Genomic DNA, 27,011 nt, shown 5'->3' with positions numbered 1-27,011 from the left:
CAAAAGGAATCAACTGGAGTAAAGTAAGGTAAAATCCAGAAAAGTTCACTTCAGATAAAATCAATTCCAAGAATGATTCGTTTTCTAAAAAAGTTCTTCACTCCACATTCGCCATTTATTTCCATATAAAGGACCACTCTATTCTCTATTGCGATTCCTGTTTTCCCTCAATCCTAGTTTCAACTAAAAAGATCTTCAAATCTACCAAGAAAATGCTGGCAACTTATCTTAACTGCGAATCAAGGTAGAATCGAGCACATACTCGGAGGAATTGAAGTCGAATGAGCGCGAAGCGGAAGATCAAAAGCGACTGTGGATGCGACCGCAAATTTACACGGCCGCTCCATTTACCGGAAGTGAATGCCTGGTGTGGTTTTGGAAATTTCCAGGCCGAACACGATCCATGTTTAAAGGAGAATATCTACGAGCATTGGCAAGAAGAGACCTCATTTAGAATGCGCATAAATTAAAAGAATGACTTTTTTTTGCGAAGGTGAAGAAAGGGTTGAGCGTTGGTTCGATTTCTTTTTCGGTGGCTCTGTGGTGCACTTTGCGAATATCGAGTTTACCGGAAGTGAAGGCGAAGAACGCTCTCCAGAGACACTGCCTAAAGCGGATAAAACTTTTCGGCGCGCGACGAGATGAAAGTACGAACCCGTTCGCCGTGTGAAAGGACTTTTTGCGAAAAAGTGATCGGTCCGCGGCAGGGTCTTTGCCCCTGTAAAAGTCGATATGGACTGTTTTACACTGATAACGAACAATGGCAATGGAACATGTTTTTCTACCTTTTTTAATATTCGAGATTCCTGAGAAGACTTTTCATGACCAACTGTCGAGATGAAATTGATTAGCAACAGGGAGACTTGGATTTTCATTTCTTATTCATAATTCTGTATGGTGGTAGAAATCATATATTGTTTGGTAAAAAGTATGTGCTAAATATGGTTTCTTATCACTTTATGGAAGAATTATACCGAAAATTGCCCACTACGCAGGTCTTGGAACTCAGTTTCTACGCTATGCAAATTTTCATGCAAATTGGAGTTCGAAATACGAAGCAGTGGCGCTAACTTGTTTTGCAAGTAGCCTATCACTTCTCAGCTTATTTTGGGAAGAAACTTTCTTCTCATTTCCTCATAAATCCAGTTACTGCTGCTTTAGGCATTAGCTATCCCTATCATGTACAAAGCAATCTTAAATAATACATCATTTTGTTGTATCCCTTTATACCTAACCCAGACTTAATCCATATCTAACACAAAACCTAACATATTGCAAACGTGACCAGATCAGAGTTTGGTTTGAAATGCTCCAGCAACAAAATCTAATTTAGATCAAACATAAACGTTACATATCGCTACCCTGGTCAAACCTGAATTAGATTTGAAGCGGTTCAGCAACAAAACTTGACCCAGATCCAACATAAACCTAAATTATCGCAATCTCTAAACCAGATGAAACATAAAGGTAACCTATCGCAACCCTGGCCAAGTTTGAGTCAGGTTTGAAGTGTTTCAGCAACAATTCTTAAACTAGATCAAACATAAACATGATCTATCATAACCCTGATCAAATCTAAATTAAGTCCCAAATGTTACAGCAACAAAACCTAACCCAGACCTGAATTGTGTCCAGGTCAGGCCTGGGTTAGGTCTGAGCTAGTAAAGCCTATCCTAGGCCTAACTCTGGCCTAACCCAGACCTACCTGGACCCTAACCAATACTATTAACTAACCCAGTCCTAACCCAGACCTGAATTGTGTCCAGGTCAGGTCTGGGCTAGGTCTGGGCTAGTAAAACCTAACCCAGGCCTAACTCGAGCCTAACTCAAGCCTAATCTAACCTACCTGGACCCTAACTAATACTAATAACTAACCCAGTCCTAACCCAGACCTGAATTGTGTCCAGATCAGGTCTGGGCTAGGTCTGGGTTAGTAAAGCCTAGCCCAGGCCTAACCGAAGCCTAACTGAAGCCTAATCTAACCTACCTAGGCCCTAACCAGACCTGAGTTATGTCTGAAATGTTTAAGTAATGAAAAAAAGTGTTTCAATAGAGTTTTAGATCTATTTTCTAAATTGAATGAAGATTCCCTCGTCAGAAACGGTCTATTAAACGCAACCTGTTACCCGAATGACCCATCCACTTCCTGTGTCCGTAGTTATGCATAATCTTGTTTTCCAGTGCTCCTTGCGTGAACGGTGGTTCAATGAACCACGCGAAAAATGAAACGCGTACCTTTCATATCATGCGCCGCTAAATAGACTTCGCTTGGAGGCACACGGGTGGTGCTTCCTATCTCAGCATATCCAGGAAAGGGTCGGTACTCTAGTGTGTGGGTTCAGTGAAAGGTGGTGGAATCGATCGTTAGTATATAAGCTCCGTGTTCCACTGGCATAGACATTCAACGCTCGAACCTTGTGCTTAGTCCAATTAAACACACCCCCGTTCTGGAAAGCTGCAACCATGAACCAAATAGTAAGATCCATGCGTTCTAGACGAATTCGATTCTATATGATCTTAGACACAGCTAGTGACAATAGTTTCGAGATTCCTTAAAGGAGGATTGAAGCTACCTTCTCTTTGTTATACTAAAAATTAGGGTTACGTTACGCTGAATTAACATTCGAATACTTGCAGATTGTCCTGCTAGGTTTCGCAGCGTTCGCTGGAATGGTATCTGCGAGCCACTATGACGAGGACCATGGTTCCTCCACTTACGAGGAAAAATCGAGGCCTGTGGAGATTCCAATCTATAAAAAATACGGTAACTATTTCACGAGATAGTGATCGAGCACTGAAACACTTTTGATTAATAACAATTATATCTTTCAGCGATCCCGATTCCCCACCCAGTGCCAGTGGAGATCCCCCAAAGGATAGAGATTCCCATTCCGCAGCCCCAGAGCGTCCCAATAGAGATTCCTCAGCCTTATCCGGTGGAGGTCGTCAAGCAGGTCGAGATCCCCATCGAGAAACCGGAACCAGTCGTCGTAGAGAAACATGTAAGCACGAACAATAACAATTACTATCTAATTCCTGCAATCCATCATCGAGAAGGTTCTCGATGGACCGAGAGTGAGAACGAATCGATTACAATTGCGTGGCGATGACCACTCTAACGCGTAGCGACCATTCACCTAGGTACCTTTTGTGGTGGAGAAGCCATACCCAGTGTACGTGGAGAAGAAATTCCCCATTCCTGTCGCCAAGCCGTATCCAGTTCATGTTCCAGTCTACAAGCACGTATTCCACTACACCTCCAAGAGCAAAGGATGGCACTAAGCTGACCACCCTCCGCTGGACTGACATCTGTTTCACCTGGAACACCTGAAATTTATTTAATCGCGGGAGCCCTCGTCATCAGCATGACCCCGACGCTCCCAGGTCGGCGCCCTACACGCCGCTGTTGCCAATGCTCTGTTGCTAATGTAATTTTATACACTTGTTAAGTTTTCCTTTTCTAGCAAATCCAAATTTGTTTGTTTTTTAAATAAACGACGTTCGAAAAGTAAACAGATTCGATTATTCCTCGGTGCATTGCCGTGGGTCAGTGAACCCGCGTGATTGTGTTCACTCGGTTAAATGGTGGTTGAAGGCGTTTCGATAGAGGAAACGGTAGTGGGTCGCGGCACGCTGAATCTTCCTGTTCTCGGTCCACCGATCAGCGAAGAGGAAACGCGTAACCCCTGCGCTGTTACGAATTGACTAGAAACCAGCCACACAGCCAGGAATTCGACTCGCGATCTCGATTTGCCATAGCGAGCGCGAGAGCAGACGGTGGCGTTCCTATATCGAGACCACTTTTACTCGGGATACACTTTCACTGTTCCGCTCACTGATACGCACGGAGAGCTATCGTGCACGATTCGAATCTTCCGAGCGACTTCTCTCCCATGGCCGCACCTTCCCTGCACACTTAGTCTTCCTTACGTGACGGTGTGCATTAAACGTGAATATCGATCAGAATAGAAGCATCGAGGCTATTAAAACGGCTGAAAAGGTAGCAAGCTATGGCTTTCAAATGTGAGGCTCCCAGTTGCTTTGCTGTAGATCTTCATGGAGCTTCATTTGCTTTAATGTAGGACTTAATTACTTTGGCTGGTTTAGAGTATAATATTAGGAAAAAAATTCGTGTAATGTTACGCAAGTATGATGACACAAATGGAGGACATTATGTGCCCACCTTTTTGTGGTTGAGAGTCTGTGAGGTTACTTGTTTTAGGGAGCTATTACATGTGGTAGCTAGAGGTAGGTAGGCTTGATCGAAAGCGAAAGAAAACTTATTATGTAGACACCTATTATGTAGACATCTCTTATGATAAGGAATATTAGAAACACAGGACCCAGGAGGTATAATAGCTTTCAGCCATAAGATGTCTTTAAAATCCTTCCAGACCTTCTAATCCTTCAAACCTTCCTCAGCCTTCGCTTCAAAGCTCCTCAGAATCTCACACACTAGCTTTGCTCAAAAATTCCCTGGTGAATAGAAGCACCACTGCCAGCTGCAGTTGGAGTCCTTCACAGCCCCGGGCGACATAAGAAATTCAATGGGATCAAGCACCTAACACTCAACAATCTCAGGTGCGCAGAAGCAAGAACGACCCATTCGAAAGTTCGACTGGCATCTCTCTGGATGATCGATGGAAATCCGATGCACTCTGTTGCGCTGGATCGAGTGTCCCGACGCGAAAGGGTCTGCGGTCTAGGATGTCACCTGTGAGGGTCCACGAAAGCGCGCGATTTTGCGTGCCAGGAATTCCACGGCAACATACCTGCGCTTTTCAATTGGCTCACTAATGCGATGGAAATGCAATTCCTGTTCTTCTGACTGCAATTTGCAAAGTGTTAGACAGGAGAACTAAACTAGCAACGAGGTTCACTGGGTTCACGACTGTCGACTCCAGATTTTTCTTGACACATGTTGACAAATGAGCTCATTAGCTGCGCTGTGTGGCTAAGGACGATCGAATTTGAACAGAACCGCTTCCACCGCGGTCGTTTACCTGCTAACAATGTATCCTTTCGACACGGTGAAAATCGAAAGCGAGTGCTCGTATTTTGAGCCTGTGTAAGAGATATCTGCGAATTTCTCGAGTATCTTTCGCTTGCTAGCATAATTGCTAACCCAGTATACTATTCGTGTCCCATGAGAAGTTCCCTGGGAAACATTACAGGCAATGCTTTTCAGAGGACTTCTCATGAAATATGAACAGCACCTAGGACTGTTTTTTTGGATTAATTATAATGTGAAGGAATAACCACTGGCAACAATCCTACTTAACTTTCGCGACTCAATTAAAAATCTGTGCCGAGGAAAATTGTTAAGGGAGCTCGGGAGGCGAAATTTAGTAGCTAGATCCTGCTGATAGTGCAATTAGTTCAGGGTAGCTGAAGGAACGCAAATTTTCATGGCTCACGGAACTAGTAGGAAGTGCAATAGAGTTGGGTCGTTTGGGAATGCGTTATTATATCCCGCACAGACAATCGTGGAACGATCCTATACGCTCACAGATAAACGCGACGAGCAGAAAGAGTCAACGTAATGAAGAGAAGGGAGAAAGTGACGTCGGTATATAAACACTTGGCCGTGACTTTGAAAGCATCAAAGAGATCGTGGCGAGTTAACACTGCGGATTGCGTGCACAGGATTCGGCTTCAGTGTGATCACCGTGTGTAGCAAGAAATCATGAGGATCTTTGTAAGTTCTTACTTGAGAATCTCTCGCCTTGCCACGCGAATGTACTATGTACTTCGTGAAATTTGCATCCAGAAGCTACTGAAGTTTCTGGACTAAGAGAGTCTGAGAACTATACTTAGATTAGGTCTGACTTAGGCCTCAGTTATGCCAAACCATGAGAATTACCGTAGGTCCTTCCTTGAGAATTTCTCGATATTTGTTACGTCAAACTTCTATATATTTTATGACAATTTCACCTGCCAAAGAAATATTGAGTTTTTAGACTAGGAAACTGAGTTTCTAGACTGGGAAAGGGTGGGAGGAATTTAATTTGTGTTAGGTCTAGGTCAGGTCTGGGTTTGGTCATGTTCCCTAAATGACAGAAATGACTTTATTTAATTTTTAAATGTTCAATTAACACAATTGTTTCTCCTAGATACTGGCAGCTCTATTAACAGTGGCAAGTGCCTCCTACGAAGAAGATCATGGTAGTTCCACGTACCACGAGACCTCCAAGCCCGTGGAGATTCCAGTTTACAAGAAATACGCCATACCGATCCCGCACCCAGTCCCAGTGCCGATTCCCCAGCAGATCAAGGTGCCCATCCCTCAGCCGTACCAAGTGGAAGTGCCAGTGCCGCATCCAGTGCCCGTGGAAGTCGTCAAGCACGTCGAAATACCAGTGGAGAAGCCTGAGCCCTACTTGGTGGAGAAAAAGGTACCCGAGATTGGCGACTATATTCGCTCCTTGAATTTCAACGAGTACATTGAATTTCTTTATTAGTCGATGCGCTGCTGGAGAAACCGTAGTAAAGGGAACGATCCTATGTTCCCTTACATATGTCGCGTTGATAGCTCTAGTTGTGATTACGCTGCTATGGGCGTAATTACTTCACTGCTATAACTGTCCAACAACTTTAGTATCGCGTTGCATGTAGTCTAAATACACAGATACGTGGATGTTCAGGGGGTAGTAAAATGCTAATATTGCGCAGGTGCCTTATATCGTGGAGAAGCCCTATCCAGTGACGGTGGAGAAGCACTTCCCTGTGCCGATTCCCAAGCCGTACCCCGTCCATGTACCTGTCTACAAGCACGTCTTTCACCACCAAAGCAAAGGACACGGCTGGAAGAACTGATGCCAGCCACGACGCTGCCAGAAGTCCTAGCCAAAAATGTAGCATAGTGGAACACCTTGTTTCACGACATTACGAAATTTGTACATAGTTTATTGTTACGTACCTAGATTATTGTTGCGTTGTTTAAATAAATTGTTCTTGCCTTTCGTAATTGCGCTGCATTTCTTTGCCTCAACTATGGCCACGCGAATCGAATAGTTCGGATGATTGAACGGTTTCGAAAGCGCTTAGCTTGGATTCGTCCAGCGCTAAACAAGTGGCTATATAAGTCGCTTTTTCTTTGTGTTACGCCGTTCCTTAATTAGGTCAACCGATTCCGTCGTTTTCTCAATCTAATTGCTACCGTAATAAAATAATGGACTCGCGATAGCGGAGAAAGCCAGATGCGGCGATTTTACGAACGAAAGAGTTTCAATTGGTCAGCCTAGTCGTTTTGCATATTTTGCCGCTTTAATGTTGACAACTTTCTTCGAATATGAATATCGAAAACTCTTGCTGTTCCTACTTTAGGTCAGCTGATCACTTTTAAGTCAAACTTTAACTCAATTTTTGAAAAATTTTCCTTTCAAAAGCTTCCTAATATTTCAACTTTTTGCACTCTCAATTTTTTAACACTGACCTATTATTCTAAGTCAATTTAAAAATGTCGAATGTGACTGGACATAGAAGCACCCCTTACAAAAGACTGATATCTAACTGTTATCACAGTGAACATAAGAATGCAAAGGGTTAAGTAACTGGTAATTATCAGCCTAGGTATTAAACCTTATACATTATTCTGCCAAAATATTGCCAAATATAAACGTCCTTACCTCATTCGATTATCTCGTCGCCCTCACTGGCTCAGGACACTTACACCCTCAGAAACCACCCACCCTCTGGACCGTAATTACCATCGCCAGGACACGAACCCACAATCGATAACAGCTTACTTTCAAATGGAAAATACCGCGGAGAGGCAGCATCGATATAAATTAGATAACGCCGCAGTAAATATTTCAAGCGACTGTTCCTTTTTGCTGTCCGCGAATTTCTGCAGGCGAACAGCCTGGGGCTATCGAGCCGCATGCGAGGCCTGCCCTCCGGTTTTGTCGGTCCAGAAACCAGCCAGCGACTGTCCGCGGCGCTGTAAATGACGTACGCGTCTGTCTAACGACCGACGTGCAGCCCGAGGTGCAGAATTTATTCAGGAAATACCGGGGCGCGACCGCTTGCGTCACAGAGCACCGCTTTTTACGGCCGCTTAAGGGAATCACATTCGACTGCAGGATACGTGCCCTCACGTCGCCGCAGGTGGTGCAAAAGTTTATAAAACCGACGGCCGCGAACGACGCGCTCCTAGTTTCGACCGGCACAGTAGATCCAGCGCTCAAGAGGATCGTTCAGACCCAGGCGACAATCATGTTCAGGCTACTGGTAAGCTAAAACGGGATTAGCTGGGGTCCATTCAGCGATCTTTCATTTGGAGATGGGATAGGGTCACGTTGAACCGTATTTCAGACGTGAGAGATTGTGGATGCTAGAGGGTTGCCATTTAGTGGGTACAGTTTGTTGCTGATGAACTCATTTTATGGGGTGACTTGAGGGAATGAAAGGGATTGAGGCTATGAACAGTTGCATGATGAAGTTGCACATGAAAAGGGAAGAGGAATTATTGGAATAGGTCTGCTTTAGATCACTCGTTAGTGAAGTGATGCTATGTCTGTTTATCATGCGCTGTTTCTACTTGTTAGCTTTTAATGAATCATTAATGTAGTCTTCTACTGACACGTTTTTATTGCGGACTATCTCCATCTATTCTTGCGTAATTCCTTTTTATAACATTGCGTTACCTATTAATCCTCTGCTCTGTAATATTCCGCTGATTCATTATAGCTTACAGTATTTGTAAACAAACAGTAGATGTAGGCTTTGGCAAAGGGTTAGGGTTTTCCTTCTCCAGACAAAAAGGCAGCTATTTCTTGACTTCTTTCGCAATCCCCAGGTACTATGCCTGATATGGCTCTCGAGCGCCCGTTCGGAGACCTCGATGGCCATGCCCATGTCGGACACCATGATGGAGGACAAGACAGCGATGGCGAAAAGGGAATCCTACTACAATCCCTGTCCCCCATCCCACTCCCATCCGATCTCCTACGCGCCACCGCCGCAGATCCTCTTGAAACCATACGTGCAGCCAGCTCCCATGCCATACATTCATCAGCCCAGTTATCCCATAGTCCAGAAGCCAGTGATAACGTACGTGAAGCCAGCTCCACAGCCCGTGGTGGTGAAGCCAGCCCCAGTGGTCGTGAAGCCTGTGGTCCAGCAGAAGCTGATTTATCCCGTTGTTCAAAAGCCCATGATCTCCTACGCTCCAGTCTACCAGAAGCCCGTTTACTACGCGCCAATGTACCAGAAAATGATGTACGAGCAGCCTAAGGTCTACGTGAAGAAGTTGGAGCTGCCCGTCGCCCAGGTGATCCAAAAGCCACAGATTTCTTACGCTGTCCATCAACCCAAAGTGATACACGTAAACCCAACGCCTCAGATCACTTATGTGAAGTATGCCCAGCCTATGGCTCACGCTCAGCCTGTCTATCAATCGGCTATCAAGCCGTGGTGTCCGTAAAGACACTGGCGGTGAGTGAATGTCAAACAGTAGTCAGAGAACGTCAGCAGAGATCGGCGCTATCGAGCATCAGTGCATTAAGATCTTGGAGCGCTAGGAAGCCTTCGTGAGACCTCTCGGCCCAATGGGATCCATCACGTCTCGAACAATTGTCTTCGCTTGCCATAAAGGACAAATGAAGCGCAAGTTAGAGAGATTCACGTTCTGTGGATTGTATAATAAAGAGAATAAAGTATTAATATTGTTGTTTATGATTATCATATACCATCCTAGAACCTTTTCTTGGGGAGAGACCCTTGGGGTAGATTCGCTGGGATTAGGGTTTAGCAATGATTGAGCTTGTTAAAAAGTTTTTAAGCTTCGATAAATCAGGTGATTCTGTCAACTTTTCTGAACATTTTTACCCTGAAAGGCGAACAAATGCAGTTTGAAATCTTCTATGTGGGTGGTTGACAGGGATCCCCGCGAATAGAACTTTCTGACGTCACTACAATAAAAGTAGGAGTGAGGGAGCGTGAGGTCCCAATATAGTTAGACGTCGTCTCTCATTCCTACTCTCGTACTGACGTCAGAAAAACGCTTTTGCTCGCCTGGCATCCTTGGTGGTGACTGTGAAACTATTAGGTCTACATTGTACTACTACTTTCTTCATCCAACTAGGTTGCATAAGTAAGAGATAAGCAAGAACAAGGATCACAGTTACCAAGGAACATGTTTCAGCATTTTTGCCCTTTTCCTTGCACAATCGCGTTGGGTGGTCTAAGTATGGAATTAATTACTACCACAGGTATTTACTTTCCAACCGATTTCCGATTATTTCGAGGAATCGTTGTTTCGTCACGCGTTCGCTGCGTCGGATAATGAAGCGTTGCATAAGAGACAACGGTATCGACCACTTGTTGCGGTTTTGAGACCGCTAACATTGGTTTTCTCACTGTCAGCTGAGGTCTGATGTTCACGGAACCCACATGAGGGAGTTGAGTTTTCAATGAAGACTCAAATTATTAGCTATGCAAAGGCTGTACATGTGTGATAAATCAGGGAAGTTTGGTCTGTTATACTAAATGTTCCTCAGCCACGATAACAATAATCATTTACAGAAACCTGAAGACAGTAATTCTGTATGAGCTTTTGGTCTGGGTTAGGTCTGGGTTAGGTTTGTTTGGTCTGTTATACTAAATGTTCTTCAGCTACGATAACAATAATCATTTACAGAAACCTGAAGACAGTAATTCTGTATGAGCTTTTGGTCTCTTAAGCTGTCAATGAATAATGCTTTCGGTTACCACAGAATCACACTTATGAATCTATCGAATTAAATACCAGTAGATATAGATCCAATCCACGATTGACACTGATTGATTGAGCTATCGATCTCTTTATTTCTCCTTACTCCTTTATATCCAATATATATATATATAATATAGATTAATATAATCATTTGTGTAAATAACATCATTAAAATGAAAACAACGACGTGGTAATTATGCTAGGCTCTCCTTTAGTTCAATTCTTATGTACAACGCTGTTAGGGCTCGCGACACCTCGACGCATTGGACCATTCGTGCGCGAGTACTCTTTCCAGGAATGGGAAAAAAGTGTTTCCCGAAACGAGTACCTGCTCGATCGTGACTGGAAAATGGGGGCTCTGGTACTCTGGTCGCGATAACGTGACGGTGAGTGTGTGTATCTTGTACGTGTGTCTTCCTCGTGTCTGTGTGTACCGTGTCTGTGTGTGTGCTCTATCGATTGCATCTCGATCAAAGTCGTCGTTCGAGTTGCAATTACATCGAAGGAAATCGTCGAATCCCTGGCAAATTCCTTTCGGCGTTAGGCATGAAAGTTTCAAAAATATCCGCTCGGGGAAGGGGGGAACGCACGCGCACTCGCTCTCACGCTCACCCACGCATATGCACGATAGAATTCGATAATAGCGTTAACAATCGAAAAATATTGAAGTCGACGGTACACTGCGCGGCAATCTCAACAGCCGCGTCTCTCGTTTATGCGTTTATAATAAATATATGTGTATATAATATATATAACTACCATTAACATACGAAAACTTGACTAGATCACTGTAGTTCTTATTGACTCCCTCTGTTAGTCTAGGTACTTTGCTCGTGCGGCCACGGAGAGTATGGAGGGTTGCAAGATGCATCTTCTTTATAAAAAAATATCCCAGGAGAATGAACTAGATAATATGATTAACGCGGTAGTCGCCCGTTGCCTTTTAACGAGACTTTTGATCCCAATCCCAGTTATGATTCGCGATTACAGTGGATACTTGGAACATAGCACCTCGGTTCGCTCTGAAATCGCTTCAATCCCTGATGGCCATCAGACGTAGAACTCGGTCTTGGGACCCAGTTCGTACTCCATCTCCTCATTTTTGTACATGTCCATGATCTGCAACAGAAAAGCATTACTGGTACTTACTATTTTGAGCTGGGTCACAACTTTGATCCTAATCCCTAGCAAAGGTGAAAGCGAGAAAACTAGGAAGGAGGAACAAGAGGTATTTTGAAAATGCAGCAGCATTGCAGCTAGCTCCATCAGAGCCAAAAGGTATGTTAATCAAGTAGATCGAAATGCCAACTTCAATTCTAGCCATCCATGTGAACTTAGAAAATGTCTGGTGTCTCTGAAACATGTCTGTCTTTACCGCTTGCATGTCCTTCTGCAGCTCCTCCAACTGCTTCTCGTGGATCACAACTTTGATCCTAATCTCTACCAAAGGTGAAAGCGAAAAAAGAAAAAACTAGGAAGGAGGAACAAGAGGTATTTTGAAAATGCAGCAGCATTGCAGCTATCTCCATCAGAGCCAAGAGGTATGTTAATCAATTGGATCGAAATGCCAACTTCAATTCTAGCCATACATGTGAACTTAGAAAATTTCTGGTGTCTCTGAAACATGTCTGTCTTTACCGCATTCATGTCCTTCTGCAGCTCCTCCAACTGCTTCTCGTGGATCACCTTCAGCTTCTCCTTTTCCCTGTTCTGGATCATTTGTGCGATCTTCCGCTCCTCCATGAACTTTTTCGTGTTATTCTGCTGCTTCTCCCTGAGCCTGCCCTCCTTGATCCCCCTGGTCTTCAGCGTCTTGTCATTCATCACCTCCCTCATGCTTTCTACCGACAGCCTCGCCTGCCTCGCGTTCATTTCCTTGATCTCGCGCTCGTGTCGCGCCGCCAATTGTTTCTGCTGAGAGACCTGGGCAGCCACACACAGCTTGCACAAAGTGTTTCGTCGTTCCTCCAGGTGGGAACGCACCAGATCCCTTTCCTCTCGACGCTGTCTGTCAGCTAGTCTAGACCACTGGTGCGTTTGCTCGGAAACCGCACGACGAACGATTGGATCCCGCGAGAGTTCCAATTTGCTGATGAGGAAAAGGGTACATTGTTATTTTAGGGAATTGCTTGGAATAAAGGCATTAAAAGAATGGATAGAGTACTTTTTTCCTTTAATGATCTTTTCTATTGCAACGCAGTGCTGTTTCTGGACGGTTAGTTTCTCCTTATGGTGCCTCTTCTTCAAAGACTCCAATTCCTTCTGCTGTTTCCTCAGAACTTTCTGGTACCCCTTTTCCTGGCGCAGTAGATCTACCGTTATGGGGTCGAATTTCATCTCCTCTGTGGAGAAACACACTGGTGAGTATCAGTCTTATAATACAAGTGATTCTTCTGAAGTATTTACCCCTAGGCTTAGGTGGCTCGCGATGGTGCGCTGGAGCAGACTCAGAGCTACCTTTGCTACCACTTTCTTCGATCCCAAGGCCACGCATTTTATTCTGTGGTGTGCTGTCCGGTTTCTTGTAGGCCCGTGGCGCCGTAAGTGCATCCATGAGCCCTAAAAATCGAGTTGGATTCACCTTCCGCTCACAAATAGGACTCCAACACTGTTTATAGTCCAAAAGGCTCAGTAAAGAAGCTCTAACACAAGTGCAACCAACCTTCGTAACCATCAGGCACGTAGATCTTGATCTCGATGTTGCAGAACAGCATAGGCAAAGACATAGGGAAGTTTGCCTCCGTTCTGAGCGATATATGCCTATAACCTGACTGTAGACCGTCTAGAGGAACGATTCTCTGGCCCAGCAGTTTGCCATTGGATTCGTCGTAAACTGCAAATCGAAGGGCTGCCAGGTCAGGTAGGACTACTTTGCGGAACAGGAAGGGCTCCTCATTGTACACAGGATTCAGGCCATTCGCTGGAACCACTCTAGTCCTGAACTCTTTGCGAATAGTGTCAGTAGGTAGACCGTACATTTCGACCTCTACATACGTTCCAACTTTCTTATCCGATAAAAACTGACCAGCTATCACCTGTCATCATGATTAAGAGTTAGCATATGATTCAGTAGAATGTAGACCTAGCTGAGTGATATGAAATACCTGGACGCTGCACTGGGTAGCTATCACACCATCCACAGGACTCTCCGCGAAGGGATCGAAGCTTCTGTCTGCTCTTCTCATGAAGTCCGGCTTCAAGAGGTAACCTGACGAGCCGTTGTACTCGAACTTTCCTTGATTCAGTTGCATAGGCAGGTCCGCGGTTTGAAAGTTTAGCGAGACCATTTGGCAGCCAGCGTTCCAGAAGACCTGTTTTCGATGATCGATCGTTGAGAGAACGCGTGAAAAGCCTGACGCCTCGCGATCCGACTAAATTACCTGTGGCATGTAATTCGACGAGTCCGCCCTGGTACCCTTTGGGTAAATCCTGCTCATTTGTCGCTTATTATAATTGACGAACTCGATGGCTTGCGTCTTCAGATAATTCAGGCCAGCGGTTTCCGCGAAGGAAGACATGTTGTGATGAATGTTTTTCTCTGAGCACAGAAAACAATCCCTAAGACCTTCACATTAGCTTCCTACACTCTCTACGTAAGTTCGCTAAGCTTGCCAAGTTCTCCTCTACTTTTTCAATTCTAAAATGTCTTATGAACTCAACAAGAGACAGATTAACTGCAAATTCCTTTAGTAGGTATCCCCTAAATCTTATTTCCAAGTAGTTTAGTGATACTCCCAGCCAGGGAGTCTTCTTAAATAAACATAAACGACTATAATGTTGTCTACATCGAAATGCGAGGCTCATAATTTATTTCTTACGTTCAGCAACATCGAATCCAGGGAATTTGATGGGCTGCGCATAGTTGACCATGGACGATAGCCAAGGATGCACGTTTGTTGTGCTTCCTGTGTACGGTTGAACCACCGCCAACTCTAGACTGTCGCCCAAGCCAGCGGTAGAGCCAGACTGCTGTGGATTACCAGTCGTTGACGAGGCTACAGACTCTACAGCGGAAACCTCTTCCTGAAAGTGAGCGTTTTTGGGTACATTGAACCGTTCCATCGTGCAGGCTTCAGAAGACAGATGTTAGGGAATCCATGCTGGCGTTTATACTGAGGGTTACCTTTACCGATTGCTGTTCAACGACCGCTGCCACGACTAGTGGTGCGCTGGCATCCTCCTTCACTTCATCCTCGATGACGAACTGACCCTGCCTGAAGAGTTCCAGTTCATGTTTCTCCACCTCGGGCTTTAAGCGCTTGTTCTTGATGAGGATCTTGCGCTTGAGCATGCTAGGTGGCGGCAGAGGCACCCCAGGGTCCAGCTGTTTTATCATATCGCTGTTAAAGCTTGCTCTTTTTCTCGTATCGATATCGCTTCCTACATCTACAGTCTTATCACGTTCGCAGAACGTTCGCTGGCGTAATCTAATCGCGACCACTCGCCGAGCATGCCACATCGAGTGGCCATTAAAGATAATATCCAATAACAACAGACAGGGCTACTTTTGCCCTGCTTATCGTCAGTGGAAATCTCGATCTGGATTGACGCAACAGCCTGATTGTTTATCCGATAATCTGTACTAAAACTCGTTAAGACCGAGGGGCACGCCACGAACACGTTTTCGGTATGCTTTTTTACATCATACTGAACAGCTGGCTTCAATATCGAGATAGATAAGCGTCAGACTTACAGGATACTCTTTCAGAGGCTCCCTCAGCAGCAGATCACCCAGAATCTCGTCACAGTACTTGGCTAGCTTATACTGCTGCTTCTTACTACAGTGGTTCTCAAAGCTGAGGATGACTGGGTACTCTGACGTGACAAATGCAGTGTCTCTAACCGCATAGATAACGTCTTTGAAGAGAATATCGGTGCACATGGCTTTTCCATGAGTGATTATTGGCTCTTCATCTTCCCCTTTGCCGTCCCAACAATCCAGTTCGACGCATCTTCAAGTAGAAGCGTATTTGATAATCTCTGACAAAATTAGACTCCTCAGACTAGAATTGACTTAGGCTCACCTGCACCCAGCGAGCAACACCTGTCGATACATTTCAACACTGCTTTTTCCTCCAAATTGCCTACCCATCAAGTAAGTGTTGTGGCTGGAGTTAATGTAGTAATGGGCCAGCGGTTGGTCCATGTCCATGTAGACGTCCAGTCTGTCTAAGAACACTGGCGCGTTCTCATCAGACATCAAGTACCTTATGAAGCCATCCTTCGTCATCGTTTCTGAAAGGACGTGATTGATTCTGAAAGGATGCCGTTTCGCAGGTACAAACTAGTTCGAACTCTTGGGCGGTGTGAGGGGTTCACTGAAGAGTCAGAGTTGGGGGAACGATGTTCCAAGACTCAGCGAGAATCTTCTTCAAGCTCTTAAATTGAATCATCTTTGCTAACTCTTGCCAACACCGTTCCCCCAGAACTTAGTAGGACTCTTACTTTGATTTCGCGCAGTCTCGTTCTGCTCGTAATCGTTAATGATTTCCAACGCCCTCTTCTCGTCGTACAGAGGGTACAAGATCTCGTTCAGCGTTGGGTCGCGTTGTTTCTCGTTCAGAAACGTCACTAGCTGGTCCAGGTTGATGGTGTCCGCTTTGCCTTGGGTGCTGGAACATTGAACGCAAACAAACAACCGTGTCTTCCATCAGATCGATTTTACTGAGACCCACAAACGACATTGTCCGCGAACTCACATGGTCTGAAACAGCTCCTCTATGTCGTTCCTCGGGCAGATCTTATGGTATAACGCGTAGAACGCATCGAAGGTGAAATCGTCAGGTTCGATAACGTCGTTCTGCAACATAGGACAATGGTATCAATTTAATATGTCGCTGCACCATGATGCACCAGGTCATCTCCCATCGGTACCTTTCCACTAGGTAGGCCTAAGTCCGCGAGGCATTGATAAACGAGCTTTTCCGTCTTCCCGGATGCGAAAGTCCTCGCGACCACTTTCACCGGAACTTTTCCATTCGGATCGACCAGCATTCTGAGCCGCATCCAACTAGAACACGGCAAAAAATCCTTTATTTTTCAGCCAACCAGAAAGATGCCTTAGCTAACTTTCCCCCATTCGGAAGTTTCAGCGCTGTTTACGTTCCCCGACGACTTTCAGCGGAAGTTCCCACGACCTTGCGCCGAGTCATCCCACGTATCTGAGGCGCAGAAAACAGTCTTCGTCGGGGAACGTTTCCGGTTAATTATCTCGCAGCATTTGCTAACGATATCGTGGGTGTACGATCCATGTGTGGGTAATTGCATCAGTAAACTCACTGTTTCTTCAAGCAGGTTAGCGGGCAAACGTTGTTGGCTTTCACGTTGTGCGTGATCGATCGTACGCCGTCCAGCCATATCTGTCATGGAACAGAGCAAACAAACTTATTGATTATCTTAATGCTCGAACGAGTAGCTCGGCTGGATAATTTCTCTACGTCTATCCAAGCGACGCAGTGGCTCTGACCATGTGTCAGGAGCAACTGGGTCTTCGGTATTAATAGAGACCTCGGATGCAGGAGTTTTCCACAGGGAGAATTTAGGGGATTGCGCAACATAGATGCTCACCTTGGCCGTCGCTGGGTCTGGACAGACGACGTGATGGTAATTAATGTTGGTGTAGTCCACGCCGGAACAGACGGTCAGGCTCTTCTCCTCTAATGGCTCGCCGTGCTTCGTCAAGAGCTTGTCGTAGAGCTTCAGGTCCTAGTTTAATAAGATTCCTTAATAATAATTTAGGAGCACCTAACCGAATTCTCTTAGACCACTCATGCTATTTTCTAAAGTAAAATGTCTCTACCCTCTCATATTCTAAACTAAACAGGAGCACCGAAATGTTTGCAAAAGTGTCGGAGTATCGGGAATCTCGTTAACATCTTAAGCGAAAGGTAAGCAATCGAGCGTCGTAGCGGCCCTGTCGAGAAGTTCCCAACTTCTCTGCTGAATATTTTATGCGAAACAAGAGTATTCTCACCTTTGGCAGTCCACCGGCTCGTATGTCGCTCACTTGGCAGAGCTCTATCACGTCCCCGTCCTGTGCAGTGAATCAAAAGGGAAACAGTGTATTCACACGTGTCCTCAATGCAGCGAGTGGCATTCAAGTTTAACAGAGGGACACTTCTTTAGGACAAAGAGGGACCTGGACAAAGGGGCTCACCTTTCCCTCGCTCTGCCAGTAGATGAAGAACCCATATTCGTCGACCTTGAACATGCAGTTCAGCTCGAGTTCCGTGTTATCCTTCTCCTCTGCCCATCGATCGAACATGCATCCTTGACGGAGCGGCAGCGGTACCTCGATCTGCCAGTTGAACTCGAACCTCTTCGTCATCTTCCTGCCCCAGCGGTTCCTTCGTGTCAATTAGTACGCACGTTGGGCTTCGCCTGCTTTCTGACAATCATTAAGGACCTTTTCATGTAAATCTCTGACCAGCAACGTCCATGACACGGTTCAGCGGCGCAATAGGCGCGAAGCATGTGAACCGTGAAGACTGTCTATCCGACTACGTGCACAGGATGACAAAGTAGCTGGCTAACTGTGGACGATCTCTTGGACGATAGCGAATTACTTTTACGACAGTTTCGAGTGAGGGGAATTCAGAATACTGGGGACCATGACCCATTTACCTGGAGGTCCACTGGAGTAGATTCGCAACTTACACCAGAATAGCTGATCGAGCCTCGGTATATCGAATTTAATTCATCGTTCGAGGATTCGCTTTCATCCAGAGACCTCACTGCACTCAAAGGGTCTGGCACAAGTGGCCGACTTTTCTTTGTGAGACTTGGAAACCACCACTCTCAATAATCCATGCTTCATAGAGACACTTGTCCCCAGGTCTGATGCTATTGCATTCACCTGCCTCGGGTGTAATTGAATCCAACAGTACCTCGGGCCATTTTAGACCCTTAATCGAGTTAGGTTAAAGCATTTATCCGCGGAATAAAGTCTGCCCAGGGTCTTATTACAGAGTCTCGTTAACGATTCCAACCTGGCCGAACGAAATTACAAACATCGCGAATGGAGGTGCTCGCATACAGCGAGAGCGTTAAACCACGTGCTGGGTCGATCAACGAACATGCGGCCCATCCTCTAATAGTATTCTCCCAGCCTCAATTGAGTATTAACCTCCAGTGGAACGAGCTGTGCAGTCGCCTTCGACCCCTTTCAACGGCATTAGAATCCAATTAAGCGTTAATCTCGTTAAACAAAGAGCCCCGCGCGCGAAACGTTCCACGTTCACCGACTTTCCGAACATAGAGACCTGTTAATGGAATCCTGGCTTGCGATGGAACGACAAATCACGACGTTGGCTCGTTCGTCGACCCGCACGGGAGACTTTGTTATTGTTGGCTTCACTGACATCACTGGCACACCTGTTTTGACAGTGTTTTCTCAACCTCGATCGACAAATGGCCTCTCTGAAGACCGAGTTAGCCAAGCTGCTTCGCCTATCTTGATGGCATATGACATGCTTCGTCATGGACGTTGATGTTATCGTTCATCGTTGATGTCAGCAAAATTTAGTCCAACTCTTGTACAGTAGTTAAAAATTGCCAAACTTTTAAATTCGATAACATTGTTAATATCTAGACAGTGCTTGAAACTTCTACATTCTCAGGAATAAATGGTCAGGTTTTTCTCCTTTAAGGGGTACAATTTTCTCTTAACTAGAAGGTTACTAGATTCTACGATTTTCTTCATGTCTGATTAAAATACCATTCAGATGGTTTTCCAAACACTCTGTATGTCTGTTTTATATGCTCTCCAAGTGTGGACTCACTTTTATATAAATACAGAAATAAAAAGATCTCTCAAGCTCAAGGTTTTCCTCACTCACCACTAAGATAAAATCGAGATTGACGTCTGTCGGGCAGTGTTGCTTGGGCTACTACAAAATGCTACTCAAAACGTGGACTCCAGAAGCCGCGGCGTTGGTCTCGGTTTCGACTCTCCCACTTGTTCGATTTTATCTTTTTTCGCGATAGGTCGATTCGCTGTATCGAAGCGCGAAGGATTTGCTGGCATCGTTGCACCGATTGACCTTTATTCTCTGGCTACGAAGTGGGACGGACCATAGACAGATGCGGCTAGGTGAAAATAGAACGGCAATAGAACGAGCCGCGACCCTTATACCGAGCAACCTGTTCACTTTTTATCACGGAAATAATCCTTCTCGTTTCTTCTTTTTATAATTACATTTACCACGTTTCAATGTTTGCTGGATTATTGAGAAGGCGATTCCAGTGTATGAAAATGACTTAAAGCGAAAATGAACTCAAGACACATTTTAAGGGTTGAATTACTTTTGACTCGAGGATGGGTCAATGTGTTCGCAAAATAACAAATCTAGAGAAGAATAAATGAAATAAAAGTAAGAGTTATTTCTCTGATGGTTTATCAAAAAATTGATACGATAAGTTTATTAAAAATCCCAGTTTAAATGAAACAAAACCCAATGGCGACACATTGACCCATTCTCGTATGTAACTTGTAACTCCATGCACTTTCAGAAAAGCCAGTATTTGTTAATGTTGAAATAATATGTCGAGCAATATTTATCAAGGACAAAAATTAATCTCTTTGGGAGAAGTAGTTCTTAGAACTCCAATTACTGGACCAAGGACTGTTTGTTTACATAAAAGGTGATAAGGGTCCGTGGGTCCTGTGATTAAATTCGTCGGTCGCTTTTTAGTCTTTCGTAATCACTCAGCAGAGTCAGTAATAGATATACCTTCCTATATGAAATAAAAGTATAAGTATAAGAAGGAATAAAACTGTTAAAATTATTTTTCCATAACCAAAGAATCCCAATAGTTAATCGCTAAATAAGTTAGCTTCTATATTACCGCAAGGCATCCACACTATTGTCGTTACGTAAACTTGAACATAATTTATTCTCACTGATAATAACTAGCGTGACTAACGATACACGAGAATAGCACTCCAAGTCGATAATGAGAAAGATACCTAACGCAATTGCGATTCTCAGGATCGACTGAAGCTATAAACATTGTTGGAACTCCAAGCAAAGCTAAAGAAGGCAGGTCACTTACGACTTTAGGATCGTTTCTTCCTGGCTGGCTTGCACATCTTAGTTGTCCGCTGCACCTACGATCAGTGAGGAGATCGGATAAAGTTTGCACTGTGTAGTTTCCCGCTGTTTGACAGGAGTCAAGGTCTGCGCGATTCTATGTATAGCGTTCGCGTACACAAACCGAATTCAGTGAACTTTATGGCCAATTTTCAGCGGATATATCCACACAGCTGTCAAACATCGTTCCATGGTAACAGTTACACAGCTTCCGGTCAACCTGGGACCCGCGATTGATCTAATTCTCGATTTACCGAATCCTCGACACCGTTTCAAACGATTCAGAGGTTGTGGCATTCGATCAGCCTTTGACACACGACTCCAGAGATTTGACGAGCGTGACTTACCAAAGCGTTTCAGGCTCGAGTCGCAGTGGGACCCTTTATGGTGGGTCAAGAAGGGGAAAGAGGGAGTTGAAACGCTTCGAGGTTCCCCGACATTCTGTGGATTGAGAATACTGCAGGAGAGTCGCTACTGAATCGTAATTAATAGACGCTTATCAGCCGCGCAAAGATTGGCCACTACACTGCGACTGGACTTATCGTGCTCGCTGAGAAAGGTCGCGTACCTATCGATGTCGTTATCGCGCGGATATCCCGCGACTTGTCGACGCTTATCTTAATTGACGCACGAGGAAGTCGTGGCTCGAGAAAGTCTGCCACTTGCACGTCACGTGACACGTTGATTTTTGTACACAAAAATCACAAACAGTATGCATACCATTCTCCTAAAAGCCATATTTTTTTCCCACTGATATTACTCCACTTTCCTTCTTATCTTATCTTTTGAAGAAATATTCGAGCTTGATGTCACTATGACTCTCAAGAAAAAATAATACTTTATTATAGAGGGTCAATATATCAACACACATAGCGCTTTTACTCTCTTTTCAAAAAACATTTAGGATTAGATATCTCTATAACAAATATAAAAATTCTCTGGCACTAGAAACTCAAATTTAAAAAATTCAACTTGAGGACTTAATCGAGATCCAAAATACAGAATTTACTTTTTTAAAAGAAGAAGGTTGCAGAATTTTCAAGTATATTTATAATCAGGGGTTCAATACCACCCTTTTCACTTCATAGAACCCCTGTCTACCCTCTTCCCTCAGCATCAGTTTTCCTGAATAAGGTGGCCTTAATTGAGTGTCACGACAGCCGAAACGAGTCTGACAGCGTGAAATGCGTGGCGGCAGTCAGTGACCGAGCACGTCCCGCTGATTATCAGCCGCTGTTACAACACGCTTTCACGCACCAAAATACTTGTGGCACGGAGTGGGTCTCCTCAGGCCAGTATTCACGACACGCGACTGCCTCTGAATCCAGTGGCAGGAATGCTTTTCATCATGCCAGTGAAAGAGTTACGAGGCGCAGTCTCACATTATTTTCGTAACGCTCTTCTGTTTATGCTCCTCCATATATTACGAGAGCAGATTATACGCAGACTGGCTGTGCAGATCGTCTGCGAAAGAAAGATCGCCTGCGCTGAACAGAGGCGATATTCCAGGCGGATCGATTCTTGGAACTGTGGTTTTTTCCTTGGCGAATCGTCTTGTAGCAAAATCAGAGAAGCTATCATGTCCTTGATCCTTGGAGCTTGCTGTCGATGCGCAGAACTGTTTGGGTGACTAACTCACGAGGTTTGTAGGATTCCAAAAAAGACTTAAAAAGAGCTTCAAAACATAATCATGTTCATCCAACTTTGGAGAAAAACAGTATCACAGAAAAAAATGTTAAGTTGAAGTTATTGTAGCCTATTGTAGAATTTATAAAAATATTTTAACAGGTTTAATTCTATCAATAAGAGTCGACTTTGTAGATTTAACACAGTTACTATTACTCTAATCAAACTACCTTTGTGAATTTTATAAATGTCTATAATAGATCGTATTAAAGTCTACTCTGCTTAAATCTACTTAGGAGACTTTTGTAATTTTTTTTGTATGTCTATTTTCTTCTTTTAAAAATATGTTACTGCTATTTTGAACTAAAACAAGATGTAAAAAATTCAAAATTATTCAAAGACGCAAAAGACATCATTTCAGAATTTTTTTATAGTTATTGACTTTTTCTATAACTGGACAAAATTCTCGTTATATGTTCCCTGCTCAGGATCGATGAGGAGCATATGTCGTGTACAGGACAGACAATTCTCATGTCCCCTCAAACTGAAGCTGATCGTTCATCTCAGGTGGATTTAACTTGACAAGCTGTCAATAAGAGAGAAAAAAGTGGAAATAGCGATGAACGTGGACCGAATAAAATTTGATGAACATGTAAGAACTTGCTGTAATACCATTTTATAGTTTCGTAAACTACAATCTTCCGAGGACCTCACTCAAAAAATAGCACATTTTCTTATCCTAGTGTCCAAACCCCTATCGCCCTACATATCCAGAGTGACAAGTAGATCCTTCCATCCCTAGTCAGACAGCCACGCGTCCTGGACAGGGCGTATTGATTTTCTAGGACCAATTGGAATTGTAGAATTCAATTATCCCAACGAGGGCAAGCTCCCTCTGAAACGTGCCGTTCGGTCTAATTAAAGCTATTGAACATCTACGTTCTCAGTTGGGAACAGACTTTGACCTTCTCGCGGCTGGCATTGTCACGAGTGGCGTGAGTACCGCTGCGACGGCATAATCGTCGCTCAGCAAGGTGCGTACGAGGAAAGCATTGAATAAGCAATGTGGCTCGCGTGCAACCTCGTTTTCCAGCGATACACCGCGTGTGCATTCCGAACTGGCGGGAAATTACGTAACGTGTCCCGGTTTCACGCGAACTGAATGAAATTATTGCTCAATAGGAGGCTGATGAGCATGAATGGGCCAGCGAAGGCGGCGGGCGAGATCGAAGAGACGCGGCAGACCTCAGCTGCGTTTTCGCTCGAGCGTTTCTAAACCCGACGGCTCCTAAACACAGCGCAAACATTTGCACAGCGATATAGCTAAGTGGAGCGGCGTGGAAAAATATTTGCACAGCCGATGAATAGTGGCTCCGGTCGCGCAATCACGGCCAACCGTGAATTTCATCGCGACTGCTGGATTAATCGATCCCAGACGGTTCAATTACCGCCAGGTGGATCGATAATTGCGCAACTTCCGCCTAAGGCGTCCAAGAATGTGCCAACCTGCGACATTGACCGCACGATCGCTCAACAAGCCTCGCGATCGCTTTCAGAATGCAAGCGGGGTCACGACCTGTACTAGGCGACCTCGGACTACGGCGACTTTTCCGCGACCTTTGTACTCTGGACATCCTAGCCAGCCTTCATTCCTTGGATACCCGTAACGAGTTATTTAAATCTCGCTGAGAGGCGACAGGTGTTCTAGGAAGCGTTCTAATTGCTTCTACGTCAATGGTCTAAAATAATATCCTGGAGTCATAGCGAAGTAAGGATAGTCTATGACGTCTGGCAGACTTTCAGCCTGTAATCTACGCAGCAGAGCAAGACAGAGGTGTCGATAACGAGAGTTTGGCAGGGACAGTGGCAGGAAGTCACTGTACAGAGGTATAGTGCCTCTTAGAAATATAGTGACTTAGATGAGATCCCTAATGTGGCGTACTATGCAATACCCTTGTGGGTACAAGTCGCCAACTGTGTTCCCTGCTACTTGGTTCAGGGATTTACCCTATTTGGCCACATATAGTCTCTCAGCTCCCATAAGGCTCCCAGGCCATCATTTAGACAGTATAACTGTAGGGTTCCAAGGACCTAGTATCGCTTCTGAGCCCTTCTCAAACGCCTAACCACCAAAACATTCATTACCAGATGCGTGAAAAACTGGACCCCCTATTGCGTTTACGAAGTCACTATATCTCCGAGAGACACTCTACATCCCCTTAATGACCCCTGACACGAGTCACCTGGAGGCATGGTTGCAAACGTGAAGTTCTCGGCTATGGCAAGAATAGCCACGTCTAACGAGCGCAACACCTCGGGCGCCTCGTGTCTGCACCGTCCCCTCCGATAAGAAGGTCAGAAGTCAGGCGAGGGGAGCGTGGAGGCAGATAGAGTGGCTGGGGGACGATGATGAGCTAATATCGCGAACCGGGAGGATGTTTGCGTCGTTGGCCTCGGATCCTCTCCGCGGGAAGCTGTGTCTCGTCCACAGCTTTCTCGGCCACGCCGTGGATCCCCTTGACCTCGAAAATCCCTCGGGAGGCTTCGAGTCAGGGTCGCCTGGCTGCCCCTCCCACTTTCTTACTCCGCGGATCGTGGATCTCCAATCAGCCGATCGTCTGCCCGTGACAGCGTGCCGTCGGTCACGCTAGGCTCGTGCTCAGCACGCTTCCGTGGCGGGTGTGCGTGTCGGACGCACGGGGCACAATACTCGCGTGGCCCAGTACGCATGAACGTAAACGTACAGCCGAGTCGGAGGAGGAAGGGGAGTCAGCTGGAAGAGGAAGCGAGGGACAAAGGAAAGGAGGGAGAGGTGGGGAGGGCGAGAAGAGAACGAAGAAGGCGTATAGAAAGGGAGCACGTAGCGCAAGACAACTGGCGGCTGCCTTGTGCGTGCAGCTTATGGTACTCTATGGCAGTGGTCATCGGAAGGAACCTGGGTCATGGAAGCGTTATCGTGACGTTCTTCGCGAACCTGTCGACCCGATTTGGCATGTTCCTCGAACCACAGGGGTCTGGCCAGGGGTCTGATTCACAGGGCGAAGGATCACCTGCGCGCAGGCATACCTCCTCCTTAATTGCGCGCGAATTCATCCAGCTGCGTCTCGGTTCAGGGAGCCACGGGGCGAGACGCAACTTGTGGCCGTGACGTCCAGTGACCATGGATGGACGCGGACGACGTCTGGCGCGTGCACGCACACGCGTGAGCGGTTACGTGCACACGGACGCGTGCATGGGGGAATGGTAGCCTCTGGGCAAGGTGTTCTTTGCCTTACCGTGCGCGAATTACCGGCTGAACGGTCCCCGAGCCGCGGTCACATTCTTCCTCGGCGATGCTTCGTCGCCTGGCCTGGCTCCGACCACTGGGCTGCACACACGCAAGTACGCGGCCAGATTTGAGAGGGGGGTGGGCACACACGAAAGGGAGAAGCGCACACGTTACCACGCGACACACCGAACGCGTATCAGGCGCGGCCGAAGAAACTGACGGTGCGGCACCGTCTGTTGACGGGCAACCCACTGGCCTGGCTCGATACCGTACTTTTCCCCTGCGCGCATGTGCCGTTCTCCCGTCAGCGTTTGGCGCTCTGCTTCCACTTCGCTCGGTCGGTAAGTGCGGTCCCTGCTGCTGGGGATATGGGCGTTAGTTTCTTTTTTTGATAATAAAAGGTGGCAAGGAATGACTAGAATATGGGTAAATAATAAGAGGACACTACTTTATAGGTTTGAAAGAATTTACACGTGTATTATAAAAGTGATATAACTCAAAAAACTATGTTTTTAAGGGAAGTAAAGAACTGTTTGTGAGTTCAGGAGAAAATTATTTATTAAATACACAATATTGATATAAACAGTGGTTTTACTTAATGAAAGTTATCTTACTTAAATATTAGTCGAAGAAATAGTTGTCTTTTGAATAAATTCTATAATTTGTATCTTTAACTAGTAAACTTTTTATAATGAACGGAGGTGAGTTAAAGCTGTGATTAAAAAATCACATTCTGCGAGTTGTGTCACTTTTAAGGTACATGTGCGAATTATGGAACCCTCTATCGTACTCTATTAGATTTCTATCTTTTTGGCAGCAAATAATTGCACATTTGCAATTCCTTGGGGTCTAGAGAATGTTACTTCATTAATATTTCAAATGACAGAATTATCCTTATTTTGCCATTTCCTACCATCCTTTTTCTACGGACTTAATCTCTGGAAAGGTTTCGTGTTTCTTTCTTAATAAGTACTGCATGGTCCCTAGTGGAACATAGAGACCTAGCTACGGTATTAAGAATAAAAAATGCAGAGAAATGTAATGTGTTCGAATGAATTTTCTGAAAGCTGGAAACGAGCTAAAACGTGAATTTCCCTTGATGGATTTATTTAAGAGTAATAGTGTAGGTGGATGGAGGCTGATGGGATGAAACTTTTTTGGAACGAGTTTCTGATTTCGGGAACAGCTGCTTGGAAGAAGGAAGCTATTCGAAATCGAGCTTGGTCCCGTCGCGATAGTAACGATATCAATCCACTTAGCGTACCCAAGTTACACCACTCCCGTGGAAGCTTATTTTCCATCCAGACTT

General features: G+C 45.2%; 4 protein-coding genes across 6 annotated transcripts; 3 read left to right on the top strand and 1 right to left on the bottom strand.

Moving 5' to 3' along the window:
- The first annotated feature begins 2,449 nt into the window (after nucleotides 1–2,449).
- Nucleotides 2,450–3,282, top strand: LOC143181589 (uncharacterized). Its single transcript, XM_076382090.1, has 4 exons — nucleotides 2,450–2,475; nucleotides 2,638–2,764; nucleotides 2,833–3,002; nucleotides 3,142–3,282. Exons 1-4 carry the CDS (start codon nucleotides 2,464–2,466, stop codon nucleotides 3,280–3,282), a joined length of 450 nt encoding a protein of 149 aa, XP_076238205.1. The 5' UTR covers nucleotides 2,450–2,463.
- A 2,404-nt stretch (nucleotides 3,283–5,686) lies between these two features.
- On the top strand, nucleotides 5,687–6,832 carry LOC143181591 (uncharacterized). Its single transcript, XM_076382092.1, has 3 exons — nucleotides 5,687–5,698; nucleotides 6,114–6,395; nucleotides 6,673–6,832. Exons 1-3 carry the CDS (start codon nucleotides 5,687–5,689, stop codon nucleotides 6,814–6,816), a joined length of 438 nt encoding a protein of 145 aa, XP_076238207.1. The 3' UTR covers nucleotides 6,817–6,832.
- Nucleotides 6,833–8,119: 1,287 nt separating this feature from the next.
- Nucleotides 8,120–9,427, top strand: LOC143181622 (uncharacterized). The gene is made up of 2 exons (XM_076382140.1): nucleotides 8,120–8,232; nucleotides 8,801–9,427. Exons 1-2 carry the CDS (start codon nucleotides 8,218–8,220, stop codon nucleotides 9,425–9,427), a joined length of 642 nt encoding a protein of 213 aa, XP_076238255.1. The 5' UTR covers nucleotides 8,120–8,217.
- Nucleotides 9,428–11,696: 2,269 nt separating this feature from the next.
- On the bottom strand, nucleotides 11,697–25,789 carry LOC143181552 (1-phosphatidylinositol 4,5-bisphosphate phosphodiesterase). 3 transcript variants are annotated; one of them, XM_076382012.1, is made up of 20 exons: nucleotides 25,710–25,789; nucleotides 20,771–20,825; nucleotides 17,874–18,104; nucleotides 17,691–17,750; nucleotides 17,285–17,422; nucleotides 16,997–17,076; nucleotides 16,592–16,727; nucleotides 16,417–16,517; nucleotides 16,163–16,329; nucleotides 15,742–15,952; nucleotides 15,411–15,669; nucleotides 14,841–15,041; nucleotides 14,536–14,740; nucleotides 14,098–14,255; nucleotides 13,822–14,028; nucleotides 13,380–13,752; nucleotides 13,124–13,276; nucleotides 12,882–13,059; nucleotides 12,356–12,806; nucleotides 11,697–11,836 (listed from the first exon to the last, which is right to left on the bottom strand). In XM_076382012.1, exons 3-20 carry the CDS (start codon nucleotides 18,042–18,044, stop codon nucleotides 11,768–11,770), a joined length of 3,318 nt encoding a protein of 1,105 aa, XP_076238127.1. In that variant the 5' UTR covers nucleotides 18,045–18,104; nucleotides 20,771–20,825; nucleotides 25,710–25,789; the 3' UTR covers nucleotides 11,697–11,767. The 3 variants fall into 3 exon arrangements, with proteins under 3 accessions (XP_076238127.1, XP_076238129.1, XP_076238128.1); XM_076382014.1 differs by having other exon boundaries at nucleotides 14,847–15,041; XM_076382013.1 differs by having other exon boundaries at nucleotides 25,724–25,738.
- Between the last annotated feature and the right edge of the window lie 1,222 nt (nucleotides 25,790–27,011).

This window comes from Calliopsis andreniformis, chromosome 7, assembly GCF_051401765.1.
Source record: "Calliopsis andreniformis isolate RMS-2024a chromosome 7, iyCalAndr_principal, whole genome shotgun sequence".
In the NCBI taxonomy this organism is placed as follows: Eukaryota; Metazoa; Arthropoda; class Insecta; order Hymenoptera; family Andrenidae; genus Calliopsis; species Calliopsis andreniformis.
The sequence above is the reverse complement of the archived record's forward strand: the minus strand, read 5'-3'. Positions and strand labels throughout refer to the sequence as shown.

Coding starts and splice junctions, on each gene's coding strand:
- LOC143181589 (XM_076382090.1), top strand. Junction 2,765..2,832: donor TCCAATCTATAAAAAATACG/GTAACTATTTCA, acceptor TATATCTTTCAG/CGATCCCGATTCCCCACCCA. Junction 3,003..3,141: donor CAGTCGTCGTAGAGAAACAT/GTAAGCACGAAC, acceptor CCATTCACCTAG/GTACCTTTTGTGGTGGAGAA.
- LOC143181591 (XM_076382092.1), top strand. Junction 6,396..6,672: donor CCTACTTGGTGGAGAAAAAG/GTACCCGAGATT, acceptor AATATTGCGCAG/GTGCCTTATATCGTGGAGAA.
- LOC143181552 (XM_076382012.1), bottom strand. CDS start 18,044: ATGACGAAGAGGTTCGAGTTCAACTGGCAGATCGAGGTACCGCTGCCG. Junction 14,256..14,535: donor TGGATTCGATGTTGCTGAAC/GTAAGAAATAAA, acceptor TTCTGTGCTCAG/AGAAAAACATTCATCACAAC. Junction 12,807..12,881: donor AAGATCATTAAAGGAAAAAA/GTACTCTATCCA, acceptor TTTCCTCATCAG/CAAATTGGAACTCTCGCGGG.